The 14,190-nt window shown below is 39.9% G+C and overlaps 1 protein-coding gene across 4 annotated transcripts in view; it reads left to right on the forward strand.

The window, feature by feature from the left end:
* Nucleotides 1–328: 328 nt before the first annotated feature.
* Nucleotides 329–14,190, forward strand: part of ZFR (zinc finger RNA binding protein) — an 81,045-nt gene continuing 67,183 nt past the window's right edge. For 3 of the 4 annotated variants that reach the window (XR_010413339.1, XM_045862916.3, XM_045862924.3), the window contains exons 1-2: nt 329–485; nt 784–883. Coding sequence is in view for 3 of the 4 variants with exons in the window: in XM_045862916.3 (XP_045718872.1) it covers nt 449–485; nt 784–883 (137 nt within the window). In the remaining variant the exon portion in view is untranslated. The remainder of the gene's footprint in view (nt 486–783; nt 884–14,190) is intronic. The other variant, XM_064596809.1, reaches the window with a different exon arrangement.

Below are 14,190 nucleotides of genomic sequence, written 5' to 3' on the forward strand. Positions count from 1 at the left end.
ATGAGGCAAATAAGGAAGCATGCAAATTAGTCCAGCTCAAATTCTAATTAAAAGTGCACAAGAGAGAAGGACTGAAAGGTAGAGAACATTGCACACGCAAAAGTGAAAGAGTGAAAAGGGAAGGCTAACAGACGTCACTCTCTCTGGTCATTCTCCCTGATCCCCCCCAAGGCAGGGCGAGGCGCTCCTGGCACTCTCCTCTATAGCCCTGTTGCGGCTCCTTGTCACTACCACGTTGAAGGCGTCCAGGCCCGCCTCGGCCGAGGCCCGGCACGCGCCAGCCGGAGCCGCGAAGGCGGCCGGGACTACAGCTCCCAGGGTGCCGAGCGCGCGAGGCGCGTGCGCAGTGCGGCGGGAGGCGGCGGTCTGTTCTCCGCTGAGGAGGAGCGGGGCAGAGGAGGGAGGCAGTGGGTGAGAGTTCAGAGTTCAGCAGCAGCAGCCCGAGCCCATGATTCCCATATGCCCTGTAGTTTCTTTCACCTATGGTGAGTATAATGTACCCCGCTGAGGTCCCTGCCCGGCCCCTTCCCCGACCCGGGGCCGCGGGGAGGCGCGGGGGTTGGGGCTGGCTCCGGGGAGGAGGCGGCGGCCGCCACCGGGGCGTGCGAGTGAGTGAGGGAGTGCGAGGCGGGAGGGGGAGGCGGCGCGGCCGCGGCCCCGATCCCGGCCCGGCGAGGGCGGCTTCTCACAGCACCTCTCTCTCTCCCCTTGCCTCCCTCGGCGTCTTTGCCCCACCGCACCTCTCCTCCCGCCATGGGACCCGACTCTCCATGCCCGCCGCAGTGCCCAGCCGGCTGGGGGAAGATGCCAAAATGGCGACCGGCAACTACTTTGGATTCACCCACAGCGGGGCGGCGGCGGCGGCGGCTGCGGCCCAGTATAGGTAACGGCTCCCCGCCCTCTCCCTTCTTCCCCCCGCTCGCTCTTCCGCCCGGATCCCGTCGACACGACGCCCCCGCGCCGGCCCCCGCCCGGCGGCCCCGCGCCCCGGCCCGAGGCGGGCCGGGCCCCGCGGCCTCTCCCGCCCCGCCCGGCCCGGCCCCGCGGCGGGCAGCGGCCCCCGGTGGGGGCGGGAGCGAGGGGCGGCCGAGGGGTTGGGACGTGGAGGGCCGCCCGGGCTTTCGGCGGCCCCGCAGCTAAAATGGCCTCCCGCGGCCTCGGAGCCCGGCCGCCACCCCCGCCCGGCCGGCTGAGGGAGGGAGCCGAGGCCGAGGCCCGGATCTCCCCCCCAGTCTCCGCCCCGCCCGTCCAGCCCCCACCTCTAATCGCCCTCCCGCTTGGGGAATGGAGAGGGTGGGCGAGGGGGAGAGCCGGAGCGCGCTGCCCACCGGCCTCTTCGGCGACGCCTCCCGTGCGCCAGTCTTCGCCCGGTGCTGCGGCCCCCCGAGCCCAGATAACGAGTCGTTTTCTCGGGTGCTTCTCCTTCGGCTCCCCCTGTCCCTCCTCTCGAATCCTGCAAACAAACTGCGGGTGTCACTACATTCGTTGGGTTCCTTTAGTTTTTTTTCCTCCGGGGAGAGATGTAAACACACCAACCACCTGTGAATTTGTAGTTTGTAGACTGGAAAAGATGTGCGAAGTTTCTAGTACTGATAAATGAATCCATGGCCTTGTTCTAACTGTTGAGTTTAGGCTGGGGGTGATGGGGGCGGTAATAATTCCCCTTGGCGGGTCTTTCTCCTGGGGCGTGGGGGGGGGAGGTGCAAGTGAGATTATACTGACCTACTGTGAGGCATCCTATGAAATCTCTACGTTAAGGGAAGCTCTAATTTCTGAAGTGTCTGTAGCTCATTATACATCTTATCAAAAGAGAAAAACACGCTAGATTTTTTTTTTTTTTTTTTTTTTGTGGTCGTTGTTTTTGAGTCAGAGACATTCTCTTCAGATGCAGAGCATAAACCTACAGGGTTCCTAAGTGACAAGTTTTTTATAGAGAGGGAGATTATATTAGATAGCTGTGTGTTAACTATCTGGTTAAACCCAGGTAATTTTTTCATCTCATTAACTTCAAGCGTTGGGTTGTGTAATGGAAAGGGCATCATCACTGGGAATCAGAAGACCTGGCTTCTCTGTCTTTTTTGCTCTTGATTTTATGACGTTGGGGACATACTTATTTGGGCTATCATTTTCCTCACCTGTAAAAGGAGATATTGGGCTATCTTGGGTAAAAGCCTGTAATTCTGAGAAAGTTGCCGTATTTCATGGATTTCTGAGATGCCATTTATTTGTAAAGGGTGACGTTATTTTATGTATCATTAAAAAAAATTGCTGCCAATTAAAATATACAATGCTTAAGACCCCATTGATTTTAAGAGCTGTTAAAATGTGTGTGCATTATATTTACGAAATTGGTATTAAATTTTTATAATTGTTTTAAATGTCTTGAATGCATGTGGCATTTTTTACATCTGTTTTATCTTGAGACATATTCCAGAAAAAGGACTGAGATGACAAATTATTGGGGCAAAATCTTGGGGCTTTTCAGATATTAACAAATTCTTTGCTTATAAGTTGTGATAATTAAACTAACAAAGTGTCAGTTACTTTGATAAAACCTTTTAGAGCCAATAATTTTTGTGGGGAGAGAAAAAAAATCAAGCCATTTTCTTTTTCTGGGAAACAAGATAGCTAATCAGCGTCTGTGCTGTAAATCCTGTGCTACCAAAGTACTATGTGTTCTAGACAAAGCTGTATTTAACCATTAAAACTGTGACTTGTTTCACACAGTATTCTTTGTTGTTACTGTGGGCAGAGTGATAAATTTTAGGATTATTTACTTAAAATATAGTGGGTTCTTTGGCAGTTTTGAAGTATTTTTTCTAGTGCATAGCTACAGACAAAAAGGGGGGAGGAAATGCCAACTTAAAGATACTTCATTTTTTTGACAAAATAGTTGCATGTATGTAATTTATTTTAGTAAGAAAACTAGTACAGAATTTCTGTATCTAATTTCTTCTTTGGCTTTGAATCTCCTCAAGTTTCAGTAAACTAACAACCATCCAAATCCGTAAATTGCTTTTTATGTGTATGTTTAATGAGGAAAGACTAGTCTTTGGACTATACTTATTTATGCATAGGTATGTCAGCAAAATTAATTGTTAATATGCTCTGTCCTTTGTATAGATACAGTACATGGAAAGTTATTTGCTTTTAATGGGAAGAAATCAGGACCAATAATGCTAATACTTTGGCTCAAGGAAGATAAGTAGCAATAATAAAAGGATATGCAAAGAATGCAGTGATGATGCTTATTTTTCTTCTGTCTAGAAATCTCTGTAGTGTAACTTTTAGATGGAAGACCAAGGCTTACTTTGCAAGTTTTTTGTTGCTGTTATTTGTGGGTTTTGTTTGTTTAAAGCATGCAAACTTGGGGAAATTTTAAGCATTTACAAGTGGATGATTAGAGTGGTTGCTACACCTGTCGTTGAATACAGATAACTGAAAGTAACCTAAATCTTCATTGCATTCTGGTTCTTAGTTTTCTTGGTTATAGCTATGTAAAGCTATAAATTCTACTTCTAACTGCTAACCTCTAGATAAACTAAGTTTTTCATTTGTATAATGCATATTAAATATTTTTGTGATAAGCATTTAGTCTTTGTGCTGCACGTTCCATCAGCTACTGAATATTTTTCTTCCTTTTTGTATATTTTTAAGTCAAGTAAATAAACCTACTGTGCCCATTTGCCACTCTAGCAAATGCAGTCTTTTCATTTTCTGACCTTTCATGTGCTTTTTCCCCTTGGAAATGAGGAAATCAAAATATTTTAAAGTATTTGTATGTGTTAATGTGTGTTTTGTGGTAGAATTAATTTGTGGGGCACAGAATGGAGCAGATCTCAAGTATAGTGAAAAAATAGGATGGCTTCACAGCAGAAAGGGGACTTGGTTGGGTAGGTAACCCACTTTAGTAGAGTTACCTTTTTTGTTTGAAGATAGGCTTATGGATAAATCTAATTTTGTAAACTTGGGAAAAAGTATTTCAACTTGGGGTAGCAAAGAATGTGGGGACAGATAATCCTCAGTAGAAAAAAAGCTTTCTGATAGTTTCATAGGCTCAAAATCATTTTTTTTTTTTCACTCCTTCATTGGAGGTGATACAGAAGTTCTCATAGGTATTTACTTGTAGAAAGGAATTTGTGGCAGACACAAATATATGTATATGTAATATAAATATAAAGTAATCCATTATATTCCACTATTATTAGGACATAAACATTTATTTGAGTTTTAAACAGCCAGTTTTCCTTTAATTGTTACTTAGAAAAGCCTTGGCCATATCAATTTCTTGTCATCTATCTAATCAAGCTTCTTGTCTGTTACCTGGATAACCTAAATCTTTAGATTGTGCTTAATTAAACTAATTTTCTTTGTCCTATATATAACTTAGTGTATCATTGAATAACTTCAATAAAGTTAGCTATTTGAAAAAATCATTTGGCAACTTTTTTTTAACCCTTCTTATATCTAGTATTTATTGAATTCAAAGGCTTTAGGGTAGAGATTGTATAAAGATGCAAAATAATTACATTACCCCCATATTCTTAGAGTCTTAGCAAGTATTGTTAAATGGTAAATATTTAAGTGGATCGTGGCCGTTTGCTGGACATTAGTTTAAGCATCTGCTAGGAAGGCATCTCATCCAGTGATTCTTGAGATATCTTTAGTATGTCTGTTCCTAAAGGATAATTATCTCTTCACATCACTGAGTTAAATAACTTGGGTAGGATGATTAGCTGGTGAATTTTCCTTTTTCTCCTCTTCCTTTTTTACTTTATTTTGAATGTAGTGTTAAGAAAACTATGTCTTGAGGAAAGAATAAGAGTAACACTAGTAAGGTAGAAAAGGAGTAATCACTAACTGAGAAGGTGAAAAACCAGGTGAGCAGGTTGCTGAAACCAGTCATGGTGATGGAAATTTACTGGCTCTACAAAAAAATTCTGCAACTGCTAATTATATCAGCTTTCATTGTTGAATCAGAGATCTTGGGATTCATATTGCATGAATGAGTTTGAAATAATGAAAATGTTCTAAAACGATTGCTGCTGTTACATTGATGATATTTCCTGTTATTCATAGCCTTAAGAGTAGTTGTGAGCCAAAATATTCCTGTATAGAATTTTTAAGGTGTATGTTCATGGTTTCGTAAACGGCTTTACAATATACTGTCGGGAAGAGCATAGACTTGGAGCTTGTTAGACTTAGATTTGAATCCCAGCTCTATTCCATCAGTCACTTGGCCAAATCACTTCATTTTTCTGAGACTGTTCCCTCGATTAACTTCCCTTCAGGTAAAGATTATATAAAACCTTCTACCCTAGTACCTGATTTTTCAGTAGGCATTTTACCAATGTTAGTTTTCTATAAAGTATAGGTATTTGAATAATACTGTAAGGATTTTAAAGGAACTCCTTAATTGATGTCTTTCATATACTTTATATAGAGAACTTCCTAATCTCAAAGTAAAATGTTTTAAAAGTAAGTACTTGAGTATCAATTGATAGGTCTCAATTTCCATGTCAGTATAATGGGGAAGGAAGGAAATTTTTTATTTGCAAGCAACAGACAAAAATACGAGAAATAATAAGTATTCAGCAAATTTTCTGGATCTAAGATCTGGCAAAAATTGGTAACATTACTGTTTCAGCAATATTGAGTTAATAAAATTTCAAATTAAATCTTGTTTTTATATAGCCACAAAACCTATTAAGTAGAAATAAAACTAATGAGATATGCCGAATGCTTAAGGAAAAAATACATTAGGATATAAAGCCCATAAAAGAAGACATAAATAAATGAGGATGGGCTGGGTTTGTGGAGTGAAAAAAATCGATACCATCAGGTTATCAATTTTCTCCTAAGTAATCTATATATTTAATGTAATTCCAGTAAAAATCACAACAGGTTTTTTGGGATAACTGGATCAAAAGAGATTCTAATGTTGGTAATGAAGATAGTATTTGTCCAAAAGTAAGACTTGTCCAAAAAACTTGTAAGATATGACAAGGAAGGTCTTGTGTTATCACATACCCAAACTTTGTTCAACAGGAGAATGTGGTATTGTATAGGGATAGACAAACAGATCACTGGATTAAAATAGAGATCCCAGGGTTCTGGGATCCAGCCCCACATCCAACTCCCTGCTTGTAGAGGACAAATTTGTGAAATAAAGATTACATTGGGCTTTTTTTTTTTTTTAAGATTTTATTTATTTATTTGAGACAGAATGAGAGACAGAGAGCATGAGAGGGAGGAGGGTCAGAGGGAGAAGCAGACTCCCCGCCGAGCAGGGAGCCCGATGCGGGACTCGATCCCAGGACTCCAGGATCATGACCTGAGCCGAAGGCAGTCGCCTAACCAACTGAGCCACCCAGGCGCCCCTGGGCTTTTTTGTTTTAATATAAGTCTTCTCATATATAATATGTATGATAGAATACATTTTTAGGGAGTAACACATGATATTTAATGAGCATCTACAGTATGTGCAGTCCCTGCACTCAGGAGTTTACACTTCTGTGAGATGGGAGTGGGGACAGATATACCTGCAAATAACCATGCCATGATAATGATCATACCTGAATTTTAATGAAATACTAAAATGGGGAATTGGAGGATTCTGACTATGGAGTTTGAGGTACGCTTCATGGTCTTTCACTCTGAAAATTGAGAGATCATTTTATTATTTTTTTTAAAGCATTTTATTTTTTAAGATTTTATTTATTGGAGAGAGCATAAGCAGGGGGAGCAGCAGTGGGAGAGGAAGAAAGCAGGCTCCCTGATGAGCAGGAAACCCGACATGGGGCTCCATCCCTGGGATCATAACCTGAGCCGAAGGCAGACGCTTAACAGACTGAGCCACCCAGGTGACCCTGAGAGAAGATCATTTTAGACAAAGGAAATGTGTTGAGCCAGGACAGAAATGTATGATGCTTGATATGATTGAGAGTGGATGGGCTTTGAAGTCAGACTCCTGAGCTGAATCCTGGTTCCCTATACTGCTTGCCATTTGACAGTGGGGAAACAGTGTCTTGAGTTTCTTCATCTTTAATCTGGAGATAATACTGTTCCTTACCTCATAGGATTGAGATTTTTAAAAAATTCTCTCTTAAAGTATAATATATATAAAAAGAACTGCACATATAATAGTACAGCTTGATGAAATGTCATATACTGAATATACCTGTATAACCAGCACCCAGATTAAAAACAAAAACAGAGTATTTTCAGCATCCTGGGAGGCTTCTACATTCTCCATTGTGGTTTGAGAATTCAATGACATAGTATTTGCAAAGTGCTGGGAACAGTCCCTGCCTGGCATATATTACATCCCCATCAGTGTTAGCTATTAAATTCAGTAGACTATTTGGAAATGGAGCTTAGGAAAGGGATAAGGGTTGGTAGTATGAATCAGGATATCATTCATATGGTAATGATACCCGCCATTGATGTAGGTATGACATAGATTATTTAATAAACATTTTTGAATGAATGAAAGAAAAACAAAAAATAGAGCCATGGTTGCAAACTTGGGGAGCATCTGTGTTTAAGGTAGGGCTAGAGAAAGAAATACAGGGTAGGCAGAGAGCTATGAGAATGTTAGGTCATAAAAACCAGAAGAGAGGTAGTAAGCAATGTTAGTTATCCAATTATAGGTATAATTTTAACAGGTAGCCATTATAGGAAAACTAAAATCTAATTACTTGGAACTACCAAAAGACTAGCATAAAATTTTGCCTAAAATAATTTTTGTGGTCTCCATTAGGGCACACACAATGTCCCTGAGGGGAAAGGCCTTCTTCCCGTTTCTCCAGCCTCACTGTGGGGTGGATAGTGTTAACTTCACTCCCTGTGTCCTAGATCCTTGCTAGAAACCTGCTTTTCTGTCCACGTACCTTGGACCTTCATCCTGGGGGCTCAAAAAAAAAAAATTGTGGTCTAATTTAGTATTCATATAAACTCTTGGGAGTCCTACTGATCAAAGGGGCTTAAAGTATTGGGAAGCACTGTTCTTGAAGATGAATTAAATGAAAATAAAATTTTTAAATCATTTTTTTAATTTCTGGGAAAATGCAGTGTATAAAATGCATTACATTGATATGGTAGTCAGCTTTAAGTGGGAAAGCGTGTTCTTGAAATTTGAAGAAATCTATTACTTTTTTGATAGGAAAAATAATACAAAAGCCTTTCTTTTTTTATTTTTTTAAAGATTTTATTAATTTATTTGACAGAGACACAGCGAGAGAGGGAACACAAGCCAGGGGGAGTGGGAGAGGGAGAAGCAGGCTTCCCGCGGAGCAGGGAGCCCGCGGGGTTCCATCCCAGGACCCTGGGATCATGACCTGAGCCAAAGGCAGATGCTTAACGACTGAGCCACCCAGGCGCCGCTACAAAAGCCTTTTAAATAATAATCATATAGATGAGGGCAAAGAATGCTGTGATTTGTGAAGATGGCTTTGTAGCTTCTCTCACCCACCCCAAACCTTTTTTTTTTTTTTTTTACTATAAACAGAATGCTCATCATAAAATGTAAATTCAGCACAACACTCTTCTGCTTAAAATCTTCACTGGCTATCCATTGCTTTCAGAATGTCTGGTTATCCTAGCTTTAAGAATTTCAGGATCTTATTTTATACATTTATAATTCCTTATCCACATTTATGAAATCAAAATACTTCTGAAAATACTCCTAGTAAGTTTGTAAAACATTTGACAATAAAAACTGACCTTAGTGTCAGGAGGCTATTTTTAGTTTTGTTTTGTTTTTCATCTCACTTAGTGTGAGTGTTCGTATCTTTCCTGGAGAAATTTTTCTTGAGTTCAGAAAGTTACAGGGCACTTTGGTTTAATTAACTTATGGTATTTATCAGCTTTTATTGTACCCAAACGTTTGTGAGTTTTTTGGTGTGTGATTTTTTTGTTTTTGTTTTTTGTGGGGTTTTTTTGAGCAGTTTTATTTACAAATAGTTAAAAGGATTGACCTTTCATGACTTTTTCTCAGAGGTCTTCCAAAGAAAATCTGCTTAATTTTTTAAAAGTGGAATAAAATTCATTTTATCTTGCAATTACTATATGGATCCATTGGATCCCTTTTATAAGTCTAAAATTTACCATAGGGATTTTATTTTTTCCTGTCTTGAAACATTTTGCTATTTCATCTTACTAGGAATTATTTCCTCCTGTCACTTACTGCCAACCACTCTGAAAAAGACTAATACAGGCGCCTGGGTGGCTCAGTCGTTAAGCATCTGCCTTTGTTAAGCATCTGCCTTCAGCTCAGGTCATGATCCCAGGGTCCTGGGATTGAGCCCCTCATCGGGCTCCCTGCTTGGTGGGAAGCCTGCTTCTTCTCCCTCTCCCACTCCCCCTGCTTGTGTTCCTTCTCTCACTGTCTCTCTCTGTCAAATAAATAAATAAAATCTTAAAAAAAAAAAAAAAACTAATACGATAGGAAAATGGAGGAATGTTGGAATCACCTAGAAGGGTGGTACAATAGTGAGATAATTGGAAGACATTGCATTGCCCAAATTTTTGCATCTTTTTTTTTTTTAGATTTTATTTATTTGAGAGAGAGAGAGCAAGAGAGCACGAGCAGGGTGAGGGGCAGAGGGAGAAGCAGACTCCCCACCAAGCGGGAAGCCTGATGCTAGGCTCAATCCTGGGACTCCAGGATCATGACCTGAGCTGAAGGCAGATGCTTAACCAACTGAGCCATCCAGTCACCCAGTTTTTGCATCTTTGAAGATGGTATGAAAAAAAGTAGAGACACTGCCTTTATAATTAGCTTTAGTTTTTTTCTTCAGCAAAGCTGAGGATTTCAAATTGTCCATACTCTGTCCATATTGGTAAAGCAGAAAACACGGGAAGATGTTTGACAATTATTAGATAAATAACATGAATGTAAATAACAGCATCACTCTAGACTCATGTTGGTAGTGAAATTGATTGTAAAAGAAAAATCTCAGACTAAGAATCTTCAGATACACTGTCCTGATTTTTTTTTTTTAACTCAGGAATCAGTGAGTGAAAGATAAAGTTTTTCTAAGGATAAGAAAGTAAATGTGGTATTTTTATCCAGTCAATCAATAGGAATGACTTCATTATGTAATAATATTCCATGACAAGATCTTGAACATCTCAATTTGCTAAAAGTGTATCTGGCAGCATTCTTTTCCTCTTTTGTGATGTTTGTGCACCAAAATTTACTTCATATAATTCATTAGTGGACAGATGCTGAAGGCAGGTATGTATTCAAAGGTAATTGGGAGGAAATCGATGGTGTAAAAAGGAAAAGATTGATTATATTGATCATTCCAGACTTAAAATTGAAAATGTTTTGCAATTATGGAGCAAAGAAGATGACTGTCTCTTAAAACCATCAGATGTTTTTTGTAGTTTTTTTCCTATTTATTTGACAGAGAGCGCGCGTGAGAGCACACAAGCGGGGAGAGGGAGAGAGAGAAGCTGAGCAGGGAGACTGATGCAGGGCGTGATCCCAGGATTCTGGGATCATGACCTGAGCTGGAAGGCAGACGCTTAACATCTGAGCCACCCAGCCGCCCAAGCCATCAAATGTTTTTAAAAATTTTGTAAGCATTGCATTTTGACAGTTCAAGTACAAAAAGAAGAACCAGAAGTAATGATAAGGTAGAACTCATTAGAGATATATTTGAAATCTGCAATCAGCATTTATGAGATAGAAATGTTCCAGGTTCGTGCATAAAAGTTGATTAGCAGTTCTGTTCAGAGAACATGGTTTGTTTTAAAACCAGGAGCATATGGAATAAAAATTGGGGTCTGCTGCTGCTTTTAAGATTTCTGATAATTTTTTTATTATTATTATCCCTTATGCTTGTGCAAATAATTTGTCAAATGACTTCAAAAATACAAAAGTGCAAAAGGTCCAATGGACCCAGGTGTAAATGGTAATGGCTCTTTCTTGGTATACTGTGAGTTACGGATCCCAAGAAAACTAACAGTTTTCATACTACATTTAACCACCCCCTGCCCCACTAGTAGTCTACTAGTGTAATGTGTTAGTAAAAGTTGTAGGATTGGTTATTTTCTTCTAAAATTCTATGATACAGTTATTTTAATAGTATTGTAAAGGTAATGGGAGCATGATATATAATATCAAGTGTACAGAATAAAGATGGTTTGTCTTTGGGGTGATTCTGTGAGGAAGTTTAATTTTGCATCTTTGTCAACATTATGAAATATTAAATGTAATTTAAAGAAAATCTGTCTGTAATTTGGTAGATACACAAAATGCCATAATTTGACCTGGAAAATAGAAAAGTCCAACAGTGTTGAACATTCAGTTTGGACGAATGAAAAGATCAAATTGTATTTTGTATGCCATGAAAAGGAAAAAAGTGTTTTGCCTATCAGTTACTTTGCCATTTTATCCAAAATTGAAAATAATGCACACACACAGAGAATGTTTTCCAGGGGAGAAAAAACACATCCAATAATGTGAGTGACAGAAGCAGTCTACATTTTCTTGATTGAGACTTTTTCTCATTCTTTTTATAAGGTCAGAATGAAGATTCTGCTTCTGTTTTATAGTGGCTTCTCTAGAAATTTAGCATGAATATTTCATGCATTCTAAAGTTAATCATTATCTTTACTTTCCTAAACAATGTAAGGACTTAAAATGCTTTAACTTTGATCAGTCCTCTCCTGATTTTTGTGCTGTTATTGTACAGTATTTCAGATTTTAACCCCACAACCAGTCATTGTTGAATACCATTATTTTATATAGTCAGTGATTATTTAAGTTTACCGTCATATTTACCACTTAACATGACGTTTATTAATTCTGAGATCATTTTCATTCTTCCTAAAGGAAATCTTTAAGAATGTCCTTTAATATGGGTCTACTAGTAACAGTTTTTGTTTTTTGTTTTAATCTCACTTCCTTATTTTTGAGAAGTCCTCAGTCTCTATAGGTACTTTTTTTTTTCCCCCCGCAGTGCTTCTCTTCTTTGTCTCTGTTGGGGCTTTCAAATTAATCTTTCATTAATTTTGGGAAATCTCAGACATTTTTTTTAGATGTGTTTCCTCTATTCTTTTTCTCCATTTGCAACTCTACTTAGATGTAACTTACCACTTTTTATTCTATCGTCCTTGTCTTTTAATCTCTAATATTTTTCATCTCTTTGTCTCTGTGTGCATAATGAGTAATTGTGGAGATACTTTCGAGTTCACTAATTTTTTTTTTTTAAAGATTTTATTTATTTATTTGACAGAGAGAGACACAGCGAGAGAGGGAACACAAGCAGGGGGAGTGGGAGAGGGAGAAGCAGGCTCCCCGCAGAGCAGGGAGCCTGATGCGGGACTCGATCCCAGGACCCTGGGATCATGACCTGAGCCGAAGGCAGACGCTTAACGACTGAGCCACCCAGGCGCCCCGAGTTCACTAATTTTTTATCAGCCATGTCTAATCAGTTATGTAATGCCTTTCTAAGTTTCTGATTATAATTTTTATATACTATATTTCATTTTTGGAAGGTCTGTTCTTATAAAAATCAAAATTCATCTGGTTGTTTTTTTTATCAACTTCTTGGTCCTTAGTCTTAAGTTCTGATAGTCTAATCTTTTACCCTTTTTTTTTTTTTTTTTTTTTTTTTAAGTATGCTCCACACCCAGTGCAGAGCCCAATGCAGGGTTGAACTCAAAACCCCGAGATCAAGACCGGAGCTGAGGGTACCTGGGTGGCTCAGTCAGTTAAGCGTCCGACTATTGGTTTTGGCTCGGGTCATGATTTCAAGGTCATAAGATTGAGCCCGCATGGGCTCCATGCTGAGGAGTCTGCTTGAGATCCTCTCCCTCTGCCCCTTCCTCTCTCTCTCTCAAATAAATAAGTAAAATATTAAAAAAAAAAAACAAAAAAAACTAAGATTAAGAGTCAGACGTTTAATGGACTGAGCCACCCAGGCGTCTTTTACCTTTTTAAGTATACTTTATATTTTATAGTCAATAATTCTAATACTTACAGTCTTTTCAAATTTTTTTTTATTCTGCAAACTCCTGCTTTTAGTAACTTGTTTCCTTATGGGATTTGTTGTGATGTTTTTATTGAGATCTTTTTCTTAGAACATTGTAGCATTTAGAGAGGAAAATGTGTTTTATGGCATCTGAAAGTACTATCAGCTCAGAGATATATTAAACTACTTAGCTTGGAGTTTTCTTAGATAAGGTGAATTCCAGAACCCAAACCTAGGGGAAGGCTGGCTTGTCATAAAGAATTGTCAGGGGTTGGGTGCCTGGGTGGCTCAGTTGGTTGGGCGACTGCCTTCGGCTCAGGTCATGATCCCGGGGTCCTGGGATCAAGTCCCATATCGGGCTCCCCCTGCTCTGCAGGGAGCCTGCTTCTCCCTCTGCCTCTGCCTGCCACTCTCCCTGCTTGTGCTCTCTCTCTCTCTCTGTCAGATAAATAAATAAAATCGTTAAAAAAAAAAAAAGTTGTCAGGGGAGGGGTGCCTGGGTGGGTCAGTCGGTTAAGCTTCTGCCTTTGGCTCAGGTCATGATCTCAGGGTCATGAGATGGAACCCCCTAATGGGCTCCATGCTGGGCATGGAGCCTGCTTAGGATTCTCTCCGTCTCTCCCTCTCTCTCTGCCCCCCCCACCCCACCCCATGCCCACACACTGCTCTCTCACTCAAAAAAGAAAAAAAAAAAAAAGAATTATTAAGGGAGACTTCTCTCCCCTTTACCCAGAGCCAAGGCTGAGCTAGGAAAGTTTCTTCTACAGTTTTCCCTTACAAGGGAAAATGGACTTTTTTCTAATTCACCTTCTGTGCTGGTTTCTTACGGGAGTCCCAGAGTTCTAAGCCATTGCTTCCTAATACCTTTCTTGTCTGCTAGCACAGAAAATGGTATTTGTGCACAGCACACTAGGTAAAGTGGGAGATTTCGAGCCCTGGATTAGGGATATTGCAGTTGTCGGCAACAGACTTGGGGCTCTGACCATGTGCCCTGCTCATTTTCCCTGAGAACTGTTTCACTGTTACAGAATGGAAGAAAATGTTTTTGTTTAAAGGTGTAAAGAGCAGGGAAATGAATGATGAATCAAAGTTAATGCTGTATACCATAAAATGGTAGCTCTTGAAGCTTATGGTTTTGGGACCCCTAAAGCAGTTATAATTATTGAAGACCCCACAGAGCTTTTGTTTATGTTGGTTATATTAA

Source organism: Mirounga angustirostris, unplaced genomic scaffold, assembly GCF_029215605.1.
Source record: "Mirounga angustirostris isolate CCGP_5_RB_7025 unplaced genomic scaffold, mMirAng1.0.hap1 SCAF_7, whole genome shotgun sequence".
Classification (NCBI taxonomy): Eukaryota; Metazoa; Chordata; class Mammalia; order Carnivora; family Phocidae; genus Mirounga; species Mirounga angustirostris.